At 65.7% G+C, this 16,092-nt stretch overlaps 1 protein-coding gene across 14 annotated transcripts in view; it reads right to left on the reverse strand.

Moving 5' to 3' along the window:
- Nucleotides 1-16,092, reverse strand: part of TNS1 (tensin 1) — a 67,871-nt gene that overhangs the window by 47,242 nt on the left and 4,537 nt on the right. For 11 of the 14 annotated variants that reach the window (XM_063341739.1, XM_063341727.1, XM_063341723.1 and 8 more), the window contains 2 exons: nt 15,521-15,558; nt 124-162 (listed from right to left, as the gene is read on the reverse strand). In XM_063341739.1, the coding sequence (XP_063197809.1) occupies nt 124-162; nt 15,521-15,558 (77 nt within the window). Of the gene's footprint in view, nt 1-123; nt 163-8,051; nt 8,680-15,520; nt 15,559-16,092 lie in introns of those variants that run through there. The other 3 variants (XM_063341734.1, XM_063341733.1, XM_063341735.1) reach the window with 2 other exon arrangements.

A 16,092-nucleotide genomic window follows, 5' to 3' on the forward strand; every position in this document is an offset into this window, starting at 1 on the left:
GAAGCCCCCAGGCAGAGAAAGCCCCACGTCGAGTGCAGAACAGGGTGTCCCTTCCCACCCAGCGTCCCCAGAGCCCTGCCTGCCATCCATGGCTCACCCTGGGGGGACAGGGGGGTGACTTACCGGCTCATAGTTGACAGTGGGGGAGCAGGGGGTCACAGCCTGCAAGGAAGCAGAAAGAGGGCCAGGATTAGTCCCCGCAGCCCCCAGCCCAGCACGGGGCATGGGAAGGGGCTGGGCTGCAGCATCTCCCCCCCAGCTCTAAGCAAACCCAGTGCCTGCCCAAGGGAGTGACGAGGACACCGGTGGCCCATGCCCAGCATCTCGAAGTCAGGGCTGGGCTGCCAGGTGAGAGGAGCGGGCTTGGGGACATGGCAGTGGTGCCATGCACCCTCAGCCAGGGAGCCCGGGCAACTCCAGCCCCAGGTGGGACACAGTGGGGCACGGTGGGGCACACTGGGGCACAGCATGGCACAGGGCAGCCGCCCGATGCCAAGAGCAGCTCCTGGAACAAACCCCAGCCCAGCCTCGTGAGCGCTCCTGCAGCCGCCAGCTGAACAGCCCGGCTATTGTTACCTTAATTACCAGCGGCAATTACTGACAATTAACCTTGGGTTTTGCGTGCACCCCAGTCGGCCGGGAAGCAGCAGCACGCCAGGGTGGGAGAGGCAGCGCCTTGTTTGTCAGTGCCGGGGGCATTGGGAACAGCCGCTCCAGCCCCACGTTGGCCCGGAGACGCCGATGGTAGCGGGAGGGTGTGATTCGGGGCACCTCGTGTGTCCCCAGGAGCGGTGACCCCTCAGCCAGCCAGCCCCTGCCTCATCCCACCATCGAGCCAACATGTCAGATGCCACTCAGGGGCTGGTCCCTCGCTGCGGTGACATGGGGACCCCCCGCACCCCACTCAGCCTCCCTTGATCTCGGCCATAAAAAGCAGGATTTGCCCCAAGCACCCCACTCGGAGCACCCAGATCCCACCCCATCCCGGTCCCTGCAGGGTGATACCCAGTGCCTCCCCCTCCCCAGCCACCGGCCTGTTCCCATCCCGCCTCCCTGTTTTCTTCAGGAGTTCCTCCTCCTCCTCCTCCTCCCAGCTCCCTTCCCCTGCGCATTATTATTATGATTTTATTCTAATGCAGAAACGCTTCCATAAAAGGCCCCTTTCCCTGCCCCGCGGCGCTGGCCCCGCGCCAGCCTCCCTGGAATGTTCTCCGGCAGCAAGCCGCTGTGGACGGGGCCGGCGAGGGCCGCGCCGTATCCCGCACCATACCCCGCACACCACCACGTTCTTCCCCCAGGGATGCTCAACCAAGGTCCCCCAGCTCCCACGCAGCCCCAGCTCCCGAGGCCGGTGATGGGGGCAGATGTGCAGCTCCCCCCCTCCATGGGACACAGTGGTCCCATGGACAGGTAGGGTCCATGCCCACCCTTCCTCTCCTGTTGGCACCAGGAGGTTTGCAGGCTACGAATGCTCCTTTGGCTGGAGAAGGGAGAAAACTGGGGTGCCTGTGGTTGTATTTCCCTGCTCTAGTGGATTCTCTGATGTCCAATATGGGGTTGTGCCCACCCAACATCACTCCTCCCATACACAGGAGACACTAACCCAGGCTGTATGGCACTCTCTCACCCCAGAAAGGCAGTTTTATGAGGACTGCAGGAACGTAAAGCTGTTTTCAGCTTCCATCCCCTCTCAAGTTTGGCTCAAACATGCCCCAGGTTCAAGGAGAAGAGGGAAGATCCTGCCCTGGGCAACAAATCCCTTCCTAGGGAAGCCCAGCTCCTGGCCCAGGGGTGTGAGAGCATCCCTCCTGCCCCACAGGACCGGTGAGAGCATCACCCCACACAGGACCACACCAATCCCTAGGACCACCGCCACCTCCATCCCCAGGGACCCCCATATCCCCCGGTGCAGGGAGGGGTGGGAAAGGCGGCGAGACCTGCACGCCCCCGGTCCAGGCTTCGCCTCGCCACGGCAGACACAGCAGCCTTTCTTCTCCCCCCCCACCGGTGTTTGCATTCCTGCCGCCCGGCCCCTGCTGCCGCGACCCCACCACCCGGCAGCCCTGCCCAGGAATGCGAGGAACGAGGCGCAGTGGGGCTGCTGCCCACCCCGACAGCCCCCCACAGCCCCCCACTTGCCCGCCCGGCCCCACAGGTCGCAGCCCTGTCCCTCCCAGCAGCCACATCCCGCGAGCCACCGCCTCGAGACCCAGGTTTTGCCAAGCAGCAAAATCACTTTCCGAGCAAACGAGGCCCCACGGCCATGAGCGGCATGGACTCTCTGATGTCTCGTAAAGGGTTGGGCACACCCTGTAGCCTTCCTCTGGACAGCAGTGATGGGCTTGCCCGCTCATCACCAGCTGTCACCATACCTAGAGAAACTCAATACCCTCGAGATGTCCAAGCCCAGAAGCAAACACCTGGCCGGCAAACCCCTGGCAGCCCCTGGCCACATCACCCCAGGGCAGAACAGCCCACGGGAGCCCTCCTCCACCAAACCCCACCGGCTGCAGCTCAGGGACTGGCCTCCACACCCCAGATCCCCGCCAGGACTTCGACACCAGTTCACAAGCACTGAGTGAGGCTGGAGGGATGCGGACACCCACCACGAACCCAGTGACAAGACACCCTGGAGCCTTCTCTTTGCTGCAGCCACCACCTGCACCTCCCTCCCTCCCAAATCCTTCCTCTCCCTCCTCCTCCTCCCTCAGCAAAATAACCCCTGCAGCCATGGAGGTGCCCAGGAACATCACCGGGTCCTGCTCCAGCTGGAGCATCCCCACAGATTGTAGCCCGAGCCCACGGGATCCCAGCAGGGCTGACGGGAAACAAACCTCCATGAAGGGGCCCTGTGATTCGGAAGCGGGCTGGGTCGGTGCAGCACCGGGAACAGGGTGGGCTCGGGGAGCGGGAGGGTCCCCCCTGTCCAGGCTGCCGAAGCCAGGCAAGCGCTGGCCCACAGCCCACAGCACAGCCTGCCTGGCTGCCGGTGGGCGATGCAGGCCCATCTCTGACGCATATCCCTTCCTTTGGGTGGCGGTTTTTGTTTTTCCCTTCCCCAGGAGCTCCGATAAACATTCCCGAGCTGGCTGATATCCGGGCCGGTGCTGACCCTTGCGATGCCGGGAGTAGCTGGAGCACCAGCCACCCCGACCCTCACACAGACCCCGGCATGCCGGAGCTGCTTCCCACAGTCAGGCACTGAGATGCCGGCAAGCCAGCCTGGCTGGTGTGGTCAGAGATGGAGATGTACTGCCAAAACGGACCCCTCAGCATCTCGGACCTCTCCCACAGCAAACTAGCATCAGGCAGGCGCAGCCCCTTCCACCCGAAAAGGATGCAGACCCAAAAAAAGGGGAGCGAGGAACTCTACTCCCTCCAGCCTCCAGGAAGGGGGTCCCCTGCCCAAACCACCCTGTGGGCTGGAAACGCGGTTGCCAAAGAGGATGATGACTCAGTGGCCAGATTGGTGTCCCACAGGACAACGCTGGGGTGGCACTGACAGAGGCCACGTGAAGAGACGCCAGCTCAGCACACGTCACGGGGGACCTCACGGGGTCCCACGTCACCCCTTGGGGAACCTCTTCTGTCTGAGCTTTGTGCCACCCACATCCCAGCTGGGCTGCACATCACGTCCCCACGCACCCCACGGCCCTGAGCCCCAGGCACAGGGAGGGGCAGGGACAGCCACGCGCCACAGCAACCCCCCAGCTGGCCCCAGAGCCCTTCCCCTACTCGCCAGCCCCTCCAGCCCTGCCGCAGCCACCAAGCCCTGCCAAACCTCCACATAGCCACAGTGCGGGACAGAGAGGAAACCCTGCTCTGGCACCCCACAACAGAAGGCATTTTAAGGGGACAAGTTGGGGCCACCAAGCCGGGGATGTCGGGGAAGGTTTTCCCCTCTCCAAGCACCCCTGTTTCCCCCTTCCCAGTGGGATCAGCCACAGCATCGTCCCCCCTGCCAGCTGTAAGAGACTATAGGGTCCAAGGTCAGAGAGTGCTCCTCTGGCCACCCCCCTGCCCCGCTCGGGGGTGAGGTCCCCCTTGCCCACACCACGTGCTGCCTGCTCCTGCCCTCACATTTCTCGCAGCTCTGGCAAATCTCCTGTTTATGCAACAAGTCCGCGGCAGGAGGACGGCATGTTTCCATCCGCGCCCGCTCCCCCCTCGCCCCAGCTCCACCCTGCCCGGCACAGCCCCGGTGTGAGCGGCACGGGGCAGCCCCTCGGAGCCCCGGCACAGGGGTCCTTGGGAGGGTGCAGCACCCTGGCACCACACAACCCCTCTCTGCCCCTGCTAGCGCTCAGGGGCTCTCCTGCTTTTGGGGTTTCTCCCCTCGGGCTGTGCTGAAGGGCCAGGGAGCGGTTTGGCCGGCAGCTCGGGGTGAGTCAGGCTGGGCTGACACCGGGGCACGGAGGTCTCGCCGCTCCCAGGCTTTCCTCTGAGCATCCCCATCCCGCCCTGCAGCTGGGCTGGGGACCGGCACTGCGCCGTCCCCTCCATGCTGGGACGCCTGGCAGTGCCTGTGCCAGGGCAGAGGCCACCGGGCTGCGTGCCATCCTGCCCCTGCATTGCCCAAGAGATGCTGGTGGTACCCGGGGAGGGTGCCACACGACAAAGAGCTACCACTGTCCTGGGCATGACGCCCAGCTAGGATGGACACCATCCCCTCTGTCTCCCTCACCGGTCTGTCCCCAGGGAGCCACCTTATGACCCATCCCCGCCAGGAAGGCGGCAGCAGAGCCAGGACAGAGGTCACCTGGTGCGCCCAGCCCTGCAGATTGAGACTGAGATACGTGGGGGACACCAGCCGCTCCACCCCGCAGTAGCCCCGGGGGCCACCACCAGCACCCCAGCACACCCCAGGACCCACGACACGGCCGGGAGGGTGACAGCCCCCAGCAGCCCATGGCTGGCAAGGCCAGCAGCCCCAGCAAGGGGAGACGGGATGGGATGGAGAAGGCAACACACAGGGAAGTTGCAAGGGGTTGCGATGGAGGCAGCGGCACCAAAATAGCCCTGGTTTCAACCCAAATAAGGGCAGGTCCTAGCTCCAGGGCGGTTTGAGCAATCACCCCAGGGTTACCAAGTGCCGACTAGGGGAAGGGGGAGAAAGTAGGGTCTCCAGGCCTGTTTGGGGGAAAAAGAGGAGGTTTGGGAGTCAGGAGGGGGACAGGGCCTCCACATGCCCAGGACAGGGGCTGGCCCCGCTCTGCCAGCAGGCGCTGGCTCGGCACGGGGCCGGCCACGGGCAGGGACATGCAGTGCTCCAGTGCCTAAAAAGGCAACATCTGCAGGCAGCGGGTCTGGATCCGGCCCTGCGGGCCATCGCCTGCCTGGCACCAGCCCCACAGTCCCGGCCATGCCCTGCTGCCACCCCATGGCGGGGATACCCTAGTCCCACGGGGACCCCACAACCAGCCTGCCCCAAGGAAAGGGATGGAGTCACTGCCCTCCTGCCCCACGGGAGGGCATGGGGGTCCCCCTGGCCCCAAACCGGCCACAGGGATTGGCTGGGGAGTAGATCCCGCACCAGGAGTAGTCACATTGGGATTGGCTGGGACACAGTCTGCTGCAGGGGGGTTCGCCAGGATTGGTCCATGCACAGGTTCTCCCACGGGATTGGTCAGTGCATGGATTCTTACATGGATTGGTCAGAAACTGGATTCCCACCTGGGATTGGTCAGTGCCTGGATTCTCACCTGGGATTGGTCAGTGCATGGATTCTTAGATGGGATTAGTCAGTGCACAGACTCTCACAGGGGATTGGTCAATACATGGATTCTGACATGGGATTGGTCAGAGCAGTGATTCTCACATGGGATTGGCCAGAGCAGGGATTCCAGCACAGGATTGGTCAGCGCACAGATTCTCACATGGGACCGGTCAACAAATGGATTGTGACATGGGATCGGTTGGAGCATGGGTACTCCTGTGGGACTGGCCAGCACGGGGGCCCATCAGACGCCAGTTTGGCTGCCTGGGCCCCATAGCAAGCCTTGTGTGGGACCCTGCCCCACAGATACCCTCTGCCCCATGCTGGTGGACCACCAAACAAGCCCCATCCCAGCACAGCACAGCACAGAGATCCCACTGCCGGCTTTGGGCTGCCCCATGGCATCAGCGGCAACCATCAGCCCCCAGGGGGGCCATAACTCACCTCAAGGGGTGGTAAAGGTGCCAAAATAAACCCTGGATGCCCCAGGGGGTCTGTGCCCCCCAGCACCCACCCCCTCATGGGGGAAAGCCCCAAGCAGATGGAGACCAGGATCATCCCATGGGACGAAGCTGAAGACACCGCAGTGAAGCTGAACCACCAAGCAGCACCCCCTAAACTGGTGTCCCCCAACTATGAGGTCAAGGGGGTGTGGGGAACAGGAGGGGGAGCAGGGACACAGACACTCCTCCATGACCAAGGGCCGTGCCATGGAGCTGCTCTTCTCCCTGCACCCCAACACCCAGTGGCGCGGCTCCGGTGCTGATGGGGGGCTGCGGCATCCTGATGGGGGGCTGCCAGCACCGTGACGGGATGCCCCGGGGATGGGCTGCAGGAGGCCAGGCACAGAACGGTGGCAAAGCAAGCAGGAGGGTGGCCCAGGGCAGGGCACAGCTCTGCTCTGGCAGCCCCCCCACAAACAAGCCAGAGTGCAAACAGACCCCTCTGCTCGGGACCCCAAAAGGGGGGCGTGGGGAGGGCCAAGGCATAGCACTCTGCCCCGGGAGGAGGGGGCAGCAGCCCTGCTGGGTACCACCAGCCCTGGCCTTCCCAAAACAGGGGCCAGTGGGATCACTAATCGAGAAGCTTTGTTAAAAAGCGCACAGGCATGGGGCTCGTTTTCTTCTGACTCACCCTCCCCGGGGGTGTCACCCCGAAGGATGGCTTCAGGCTCCAGGCAGGACGCACGCAGCCCTCCCACTGCCACCACGCTGTAGGGACACGGGGTGCCTGCTTGGGCATCCCCCAGCACGCCCAAACTCGTCGTGTAGCAGATGCCACCCCAGCACCCTCCATAAGGACTGGAGGGGGGCGCAGCCACTGTCACCCCCCTGTCCCTGCCAGCCACCCCCCAGCACCCAGGGCGGGGTCACAGGTCCCGCACCGGGGGCTGACCCCGATGCCGAGCACGATCGGCGGCGGGTGCCCCGGGAACGCAGCAGTTCTCTTTTTTTCTTGTTTTCCCCTTAAAACCGTAGAGGGCTGATGCCTCGCTCGGCCGTTTCCTCTCCCAGGAGCACAGCCCAAAAACATCTGCGCCGGGACCTGCCCTGCCGGATTTAACCCTCTGCGGGCCCGGCGGCTCCGAGGGGCCGGGGGTCCCTTCTCGGGAGGGGGGGGTTGGTGGGGTGGGGGTGGCACCCGCCGGGGCTGCCGGGCTCCTCGCCACTCATTAACCCGGGGTTTAACCATTGACGGTCCCGCGGCGGGACCGGGGAGGGGGGGTTAACCCGTGGGCTGCCAGGGTGTCCCGGGCCCAGGGGCTGCCCCTCCCGTGTCCCCCACCCCGGGGGTGACAGGCACCCGCCCGGCATCTCCCCCTCCCCCGGCCGCGGGGTGGGAGCGGGGTGCCGGGGGAGGACCCCGCTTTCCCGCGCAGCCCTTGCTCCCCAGGGACATGTCCCTACGCACTTCGGAGAGGACGCAGACCCCAGCGCCTCTGTGTCCCCCTCCGGGACACCCTGCGGGTCACCGCCTTGGGGAGGTGGGCACGGGGGCACAGCCCCCCCCCCCTCGAGCTGCTCACAACTCCCAGCCGGCAGCAAACCAGCCTTCACCCCCTTCCCAAATTCTTCTCCCTGTGAGCGCCACATTGCCCCCTCCAAACGCTCCTGCACCCCGAGACCCCCAACGGGGACCGACGACTGGGGACCTCCCAACACGGGGCAGGGGGAAACACCCCCCCAATCACGCACCACCCCATCACCGCTCGGATGTCACGCGTGGCCCCCGGCCCCCTGACGAGATGCCACCCCCCCACAGCATCCCCCCCACTCCCTCCTCGAGGGTGGGTGGGGGGAATGGGGACCCCCGTGCCCTCGCAGCCCGCCCGTACCTGGTTCATGACGCTCCCGAAATCCATCCGGGGTCTCGCCTGCCTACATCCGAAAGGGACGGCAGCGCAGCCTCACCTGGCCCGGGGGGCGCGGGGGGCGGCCGGGGAGCGGCTGGGGGGCGGCTGGGAGGGGGGCAGGCGGGAGCCCGGCGTCGCCCGGGCGGGCAGGCGTGAAGGCAGACTGCAGGCAGAGCCCCCCTCCCTCCCCGGGCCAAGCCTGGAGAAGGAAGGAAGGAAGGAGGGAGGGAGGAGGGAGGGGAGGGAAGGAGGGGGAGAGCCGAAGGGTTTCGCTCCCCGCAAGCGGGACCCCGGCGATGGCGGGGCGCAGGGGGGTCCCGCCGGCCCCCGCTCCCCTCCGCACCCCCGCGGCGGCCGGGGGCTGGGGAGCCCGGGGGCGCCGGCCCCGGCCCTGGGGAGGAAGGGGGTCCCAGGCGGCTTTTTCCACCGCTCCCCTCCCTCCTCTCGCTCCTTCTCCCTCTTTCTTCTCCTCTTCCCTCTCTCCCCAGCTGCACTGCGCGCTCCAAGTCCAGCCCCGCTCCGCTCCCCTCACCTCCCCCAAAAACACCCTTAAAGGCAACCAGGAGCCCAGCTCGGGCAGCTGGCCCTGGGCGAGGGGTGCTGGCAAGTGGGCTGACACACACCCCCCCCGCCCAAAAAATCCCCCCACCACCACCTCTGCTGCCTCCCCCTGCAAACACCTCGCACCCCGTGCCGAGGGGCCGCGGCGGGCGGCGGGGCGCAGCAGGGTCGGGGCCTTATCGCCCCGCGTGACGCCACCGGCGTCCCCGTGCCCTTGGCGGGGGCGGGGGGGGGGGGTGGCAGGGACCGAGGTGTGGGGCCCTTCTTGGGGCCTTTATCTCCTCAGCACCCCCTGGCACAGCTCGGTGTCCCCCTGCCACACATGGGACGGGATGCCCCGTTAAGGGTCCTTGGGTGCCCCACACCCTCAGTGTTGGGGGGGTGCGAAGATTTACCAGCCCACCCCCCAATTAAAAAGCAAAGCCAAAATGCTGGAAACGCCCCAGCTGTCCTCCCCGCCCGCCTGTCCCAAACCCAGGGTGTGCCCAGCATCTCCCTCACCTTCCTCCCATCTCCCTTCCTCCTCCTCAGGGGCTCTGTGTGGCAATGGATGAAGCCCCGCTCTCCCTGGCCACCCCTGGGACAGACCAGTCCTGGCCCTGCTGCTTGAGCAAGTGCTCAGTGCCAGGAGACCTGGGAATGAAGAGGGGAAGCCCCCAGAAATGTGGGACGGGGGGAGCCTGCCCAGTGGTGGCCCACAGAGCGGCAAGCCGGACGGGGAGGCAGCAAGCCAGGCACCCGGCCCAGTGCTGTTGACATTTTCTCGCCCAACGCCTCCCCGTTCCTGTTTGCATTTCCGTCCTCACGCCGTGGGCTCAGCCAAAAGGCTGGGGCTGGCTCTTGCCGGCGCAGGGCAGGACCCCGGGGACCCCTCCTGCCTCACCACCCCCCACAAAAGTCACCGGGGATGGGGTGGCAGCAAGGGTCTCTCTCTCTGCATTCCTCCAAGACCCCTGTAAAATGCATCACCCCTGTGAGTTCAATCCCACTTGAGATCCCACAGATCCTGCCCAGCTCCTCCGTGCCTCAGTTTCCCCAGCAGCCAAGCATCAAGAGGCACCGGCAGATCCTGCCCGCTGCCGAGGACAAAGCACTGGAGCCCCAAAATCCCTGGGGGCACCTCCTTGCCCCCCTCATGAGCAAGCGCCAACCTCACTGCCCTCCCTGGCACCCAAGGGCACAGGGCTGGACCCCGACAGCCACTGCTGAGAGGGCAAACCCCACCACAACCAGAATCCATTGGCCCCCCCAAACGACCACCCCCAGCACCACAGCCCCCAAAAAGCAGGCGTCCCAAAAAGAGGGGAGCACTGAAACCAGGATGGAGGGGCAATGAACGCCATGTGCCAGGGCAGCTGGGCACAGACCCCAGCTCAGCTCCATTACAGATTCCCACACGAACCCCCCAGCCCCAGCTCCTCAGGAAGTGGTTGTGGGACGGCTCCCAGATCCTGGGAAACACCAGCAGCAGAAGAGCCAGGGCCAGATGGGAAAGCGTCAGCAGCCAAGCGGGATGGATGAGTGGGTGAGGGAAGGGCACTGACACCACATCCCTGTCCCCGGGGAGGTGACGGGAGCTGTCCCTTGGGAAGGTGACGTGTCCCCTTCACAGGACATTGACACAGAAGTCCTGACAATGCTCCTGAACTCCAGCCACCAAATACCTCCTAGAGCCATCAGGTCACTGTGTGGGTGGGAGTGGGCCCAGCCGTTGGCCAAGTGGCCCCTGCACACAGCGGGGTCCCCCCAGCCCCCCCTGAGAAACTACCCCCCACCTAAACCAGCTCCTCCACGACCCAAAACAAGCTCCCTTGAGCATCACCACCCCAGATGTCACAGGAAGAAGTGGAACTGGGGACCAAACACTGGGGCGGGTCATCTCCAGAGGGCAAAGCATGTGGGAGGAGATGAAGCCCCAGTGTAGGGTCTGTAGAGCCCCTCTTGAGCCAGACCGTTCAGCTGGTTTGGGGTCAGTGCCACCCCTCAGAGGGAGCTGGGGGTCCCTGAGGACCCAGCACCCTTCCTGGGACAGGTCTCAGGAGGGGTGGCCATGGGGGATGCAAAGTGGTCTGGGAAGGGAGAAAATCGATGGGAAATGAGGCAACGATGCCCCGCAGGAGCCCCTCTGCAGACCTGGGGGGCTGGATCCAGGCCTGGAAGCCCCCGAGGAGGGAAGCTGGTGGTCGCCCCTGCCTCGGCTGACACCTCCCAGGCCAGCCCCTGGCCAGCCCTCACCAGTGCAGCGAACGTGGGCGGTCTCAGCATCCCCGCTGCCCTGCCCACCCTCCCTGCGTGCGGCAGCACCCGGAGGGTGCAGAGAAGGGCCCCAGCTCCTCCAAGCAGCCGAGCCGACTCCCCCCCCCCAGGAGCTGAGAGAGGACGAATATTTGGGCGGTGACGTAAAGAAGGGGAAAAAGGAAAGGAGGAGGAAAAAAAAACAACCCAGAACCCCCTCCAGAACATGCTGCACAAACACGACCTGGTACCGCACCGGAGCAGGGCTGACCCCCGCAGCCCCCTGTCCCGCCACCCTGGCTGGGCCCGTGCCAGGGCCAAGGACACATTCCTGCGGCATTCCTTCCCCCCCAGCCCCCGCCACCCGCTCTGTTGTGGAGAACAGGGGTGTTGTTAATTAGCTGTCCCGAAACACTGTGGGGGGTGGCTTTTAATGGGGCATCGGGGACAGTTATGGGACGGGCAGCTCCCCGTGTGACCGGCACGTCATCCCCTCCGCTGCGCAGGGAGGAGGCAGCAGGTCGCAGTGGCTGGAGCGGTGAGCCGGGACGGGACAGCCACACGTCCCCTAGCATGAGCCACACGTCCCCTAGCATGAGCCTGCAGCAGCTGGGACACGGATGTCCCCTCCCTGCAGCCACCACGTCTGGCACAGCCACAGGCAGCCCGTGATGCACAGCCTGGCCATGCCCCCCAGCACTGCTCAGAGCCCCCAGCGACAGTACAGCTGCGGGGTGCCCATCACCACGAGTCAAGCCTGCCCAGAAGGTTCCCTGCCTCAGTTTCCCCTCCTGACTTGCTTTGCCGGCAGGGGTGGTCCCCAGCACCAGCTGAGGTCAGGAGATGCACGTCCCCTCCACCAGCACCGTGTGCCCCAGCACAGGTCCCACTGCGTCCCCCCCACCAAAGGCCCGTCAGCCCCGCGGGTGCTGGGAGCAATTGCTCTGGCCAGGATGCGCCTCGCTGCCCGGCCCTGGCCCCACTCCAGCCCCTGGTTTAATGATGGACAAACTCCCCCCCCACCCCGGCCCCACGGCGTCCCTTCGCAGGGGGGCACTCGAAAAACAAGCCGGGCCTGGCGCGAGGCCAGCGGGGACGGATGGCACCGAGCTGGGAGCACACGCGTGTGACCGCCCGCCCGTGTGCGAGCACGCTTGTGCACACGGATGGGTGTTCTCGCACGCGTGCACGCTCCCCGGCAGGCTCACGGGCACACGCATGCATCCGTGTGCACGCGTGATCACGCACACGTGGGCACACGCATGGTCGCGCAAACACGCTCGTGTTCAGGCACATGGGTGCACACTCACACACAAGTGTTCACATGCACGGACACACACGTACTCACACACAGGGTCCCACAGCCCAGCGCGGCTTCAGCGCCCGCTGCCGGCTCCCCAGGGGGTGTCAGCGGGGAATGAGGCAGCCCCCAGACACCTTGGCCCCATGTGATGTGCCGTGCCTCAGTTTCCCCTCTTGGCACAAGCCAGCACCCCGCACTCCCCCGGGACCTGTGGGCGCCAGTGTGGCACAAGTTGAGTGGGGCAGGCTGGAGCCTCTCCAGGACCAGGGGCTGGCGCTGCCGCCACTTCCCAGAACCACCCGCTGGCCATCGCCAGCCGATTCGGCAGCCAAACGCCGCAGAGCTCTCCTTCCCCCAGCCAAACCAGCCATCACCAGGCCGGCTCATGCCATGGGGAGAAGCATCATCTCCCACCTTTTTTCAGCCTCTCCAAGCAGCATCATGGCAAAATCCAACCCCAGCCAGAGCGAGCACATCTCGGGGATGGGGACGCTCCCAGCATCTCCCTTGCTCCGTGATTTGGGACACACCTGCATGGCCCCACTGCCCAGAGCATCCTCGGGCTCATCCCTCCGTCCTGGGGAGGAGGGCAGGGTCACCACCAGATCCTGTCTGTGCCACGACCGGCACGTGCCAACACACGGGCTCCCCACTGCCACAGAAAGCACTGCACCCCGTGACATGTCCCCCACCTCCAGCTGCCCCCGGTGAAGGGCTCTATGACTCAGTTTCCCCACTTATCAAAGGAAACTACAACCTCATGCTTTGGGCAATCAGTTTTGGTGTGGGGAAGGAGGGAGGGAGGGAGGGGGGAGGCTGGGGGGGTCAGATACACACCAGAGTCCATCCATCTGTCCATCCCCCCTTGGAGGGAGGGAGGGAGGTTTGCTAAGCGAGGAAAAATCCCTGAGCGGAGGGGCCGGGCGCGAGAAGGGCCTTACATGGGCATGGGAACGGCGTCGTGCTTCCTAGCTGATGCGTGTGCGGCTGCCCCGGCCCCCCCAGAGCCGCCCACGGGCGCTGGGCACCCCGCCAGCATCGCTGCCACCACGGGGCACCTCGATGTGCCTCAGGGCAGGGGGGGACCTCGAGGGGTGCAGATCACTGCCAGGGCACAGCTCTGCCCGCTCACCACCTCGCCACCTCTCTGGGGACACGGCAGTCCCCAGCACGTCCACACCTCCCTGACAGGCCCACATACACCCCAGTGTTGTCCCCCCCCATATCCCCATCACATCCATGATATCTCCTGGTACCCCACATCCATCACCTTCAGCACAACCCTTCACACCCTGCCAGCCCCGCTACCCACACCCCTATTTCTCCCCCCTCCCACCCTACCCAGTCCATTTGGGGGTTTTAACTGGGGTTTTCCCCCCCAACTGGGTCAGGAGGCAGCTGGCCAGGAATTGGCTCTGCTGGGAGGCAGCCTGGGGGGCAGAACAAGGGGTCAGAGTAGGTCCCAAGGGGGTAAATAGGGGGACCAAGGGGAAGATGCTGCCAATATAGCTCCTGTGGGACTGGTTCCAGGGACAGGAGCCACCAGAGGGGGGACACTGGGACCTCATCAGCCTCTCCAGGGCAGGAGGAGGAAGCGCTGGGGGGTGCAGCTGCCAGCATTTTGGGGGTGAGCCCATCTTCCCACTCCAAAGTATCCTGGGGGTGCAGGGGTTAAACACGAGGGGCTTCAGGTAGAACAAGAGGCTGTTTTTGCTCTGTGCCAAGCCCCCTCCCCACACGCCGCCCTCCCTGTAGACCCTACAATAACAAGCCGGCGTGTGAGTCAGCTGGCCGCTTGCCCGGCCGGAGGAGCCCCTCCCTGGGCGCTGGCCCAAAGGAGCTCTGCAGAAGGCCCCTGGCCCTGGCCCCATGCACGCACCCCCCCAGCAGCACACCCCTCGGCTAGCCGGCCCCACTGAGGCGGCTCCAGCTTCCAGCGAGCGTGGGAAGGGTGACGGAGGCTAATGAAATGCAGCCGGCTGCGGGAGCGAGCCACGGGCTGCTCCTGCGCGCAGCCTACTCAGATGCTGGGACCCTCGTGTGACACACACCCCCCCTTAGTGCACAACCCCATATCAGACATCAGAGAATCCCCACTGGGCACACGCCCAAACACACGCGCTTCCCGACACTCCCTCCTGCCTGGAAACCACTGGCAGATGCTCCCCGCCACCGCCTGCCGTACTGCGGGCATCCCCTCACCCCGTGTCCCCTTCACCTCTCCCCGCAGCACCCCGGCATTGAGGCAAAGCCGCCCCCTCTGGCCACAGCCCCCAGGCGCCTTTGGAAGAGGGTTCTGAGGCTGGCACAGGGTCCTGAGGCTGGCACAGGGATGGCAAAGGGTCCCCACAACGGCATGGGGTTCCCAGGGTGGCACAGGGTCCTAGGATGGCACAGGGTTCCCAGGGTGGCACAGCCCCACCAAGCCCCCCGGCCACCTCTGCCTTGCCCGCTCAGGGCCCAGGGTGCCGGGCACGTCCCCAGGGTGTCCCTGCAGCCTCCACCTCCTTCCACCCTCCGGCCAGGGCCCGATGCCACGGCTGCTCCCAATGCCTTCCCCACGATGCCACCCACGCTGCGGCACACTGCGATGCCCGACGCGTGCCGGGCCCCCGGCACAGGCCCCCTCAGGCCCTTCCTCTCCCTCCCTGCCCAGCCAGGCATGGGCACGGGCACAGGCATGGGCACGTCCCAGCCTACGCTGCCCGCCTAGGGCGTGCCAGCCTCTTCCCACCGGAGATGCCAGCCCCAGAGCCGGCTGGCACGCATGCTTCCTCGGGGATTCAGGAACATGCAACCTCCCCTGCCCCGGCAGCACCACAGTGGGCGCCGTGCCCACCTCCAGCTCGCTGGAGAACCTGGGTTGCCGTAGGGTTCCCCTCCACTGGCGCGGCAGCCGGACAGACGGATATCACCACTGGACATCCTCAGCTCCACTCCCTCCTGCCAGCCAGATCCGCCCCCGGTGGTGCTGGGTATCGGGAGAGGTGCCCAGCTGGCACGTGTGCCACCGGCAGCGCTTGGATGCGGCGCATGGCACCCACGTGCAGCAGCACCCACCCTGGCAAAGGGCACCCCACTCTGGGCAGCGGGGCACTGACCCCCGCCAGCCCCCTCTGAGCAGGGCTGCCCCCCAAAACTCAGCCCTGTACCCGGACAGGCACGTGCACCCCAGCAGCAGGGTGGCACTGCCAGCCTCACCCACCAGTGATAGCAGTGCCACCACGACCAGCCCACAGCCCATCTGGGTGCCCATCCAGTGGGCTCAGTTGGCACAGACTGTGGCATCCACCCTCCAAGTCCCCAGTGACCCCCGGATAGGGATGGGCACGACTCAGGGCGCCGGCCTTACCTTGGCTTGGCACTTGGTGTGGCAGGAGAGCTTGCAGCCTGCAGGAGGGAGAGGGGACACAGGGTTAGTGAGGGCAGGACGGGGGACATTGGCATGGGGCAGCCCGTGAGCACCCCGCATGGGGGGCAGGATGGAGGGTGGCACCCAGCGCTGCGGAGCATGGAGCACCTCGGCTGCCGGGACATGCACACGGATGTCCACGCCTGGCACATGCGCATCCATACGCACCGAGTGGCACTGGCACAGCACGGCACCACGTACACACGCCTGCGGGGCTTGGGCACATGCCCCACGCACACGCGCCGTTCCCCAATGGTGCCAACGTGCCAGGGAGCGTGCAGGCGTGCAATCCCCAGTGCCCGGGGCTGCTCGGCGTGAAGGGAGGCCACGCACGGACACGTCTCATGAGGCCCCGCACGTGCACTGGCATGCATGAGCGTGCCACTGGGGTGCTGCCAGCGCCCATGCCCCCGCCTGCCCACACGATCCTGGTGCACGCTCACCGGTCCCCAGCAGAGGACACGCATCCATGTGTCCGACTGTCTGCTGCTGCTGGGAACACGCACTTATAC

The sequence above is a fragment of the Chroicocephalus ridibundus genome, chromosome 7 (assembly GCF_963924245.1).
Source record: "Chroicocephalus ridibundus chromosome 7, bChrRid1.1, whole genome shotgun sequence".
Classification (NCBI taxonomy): Eukaryota; Metazoa; Chordata; class Aves; order Charadriiformes; family Laridae; genus Chroicocephalus; species Chroicocephalus ridibundus.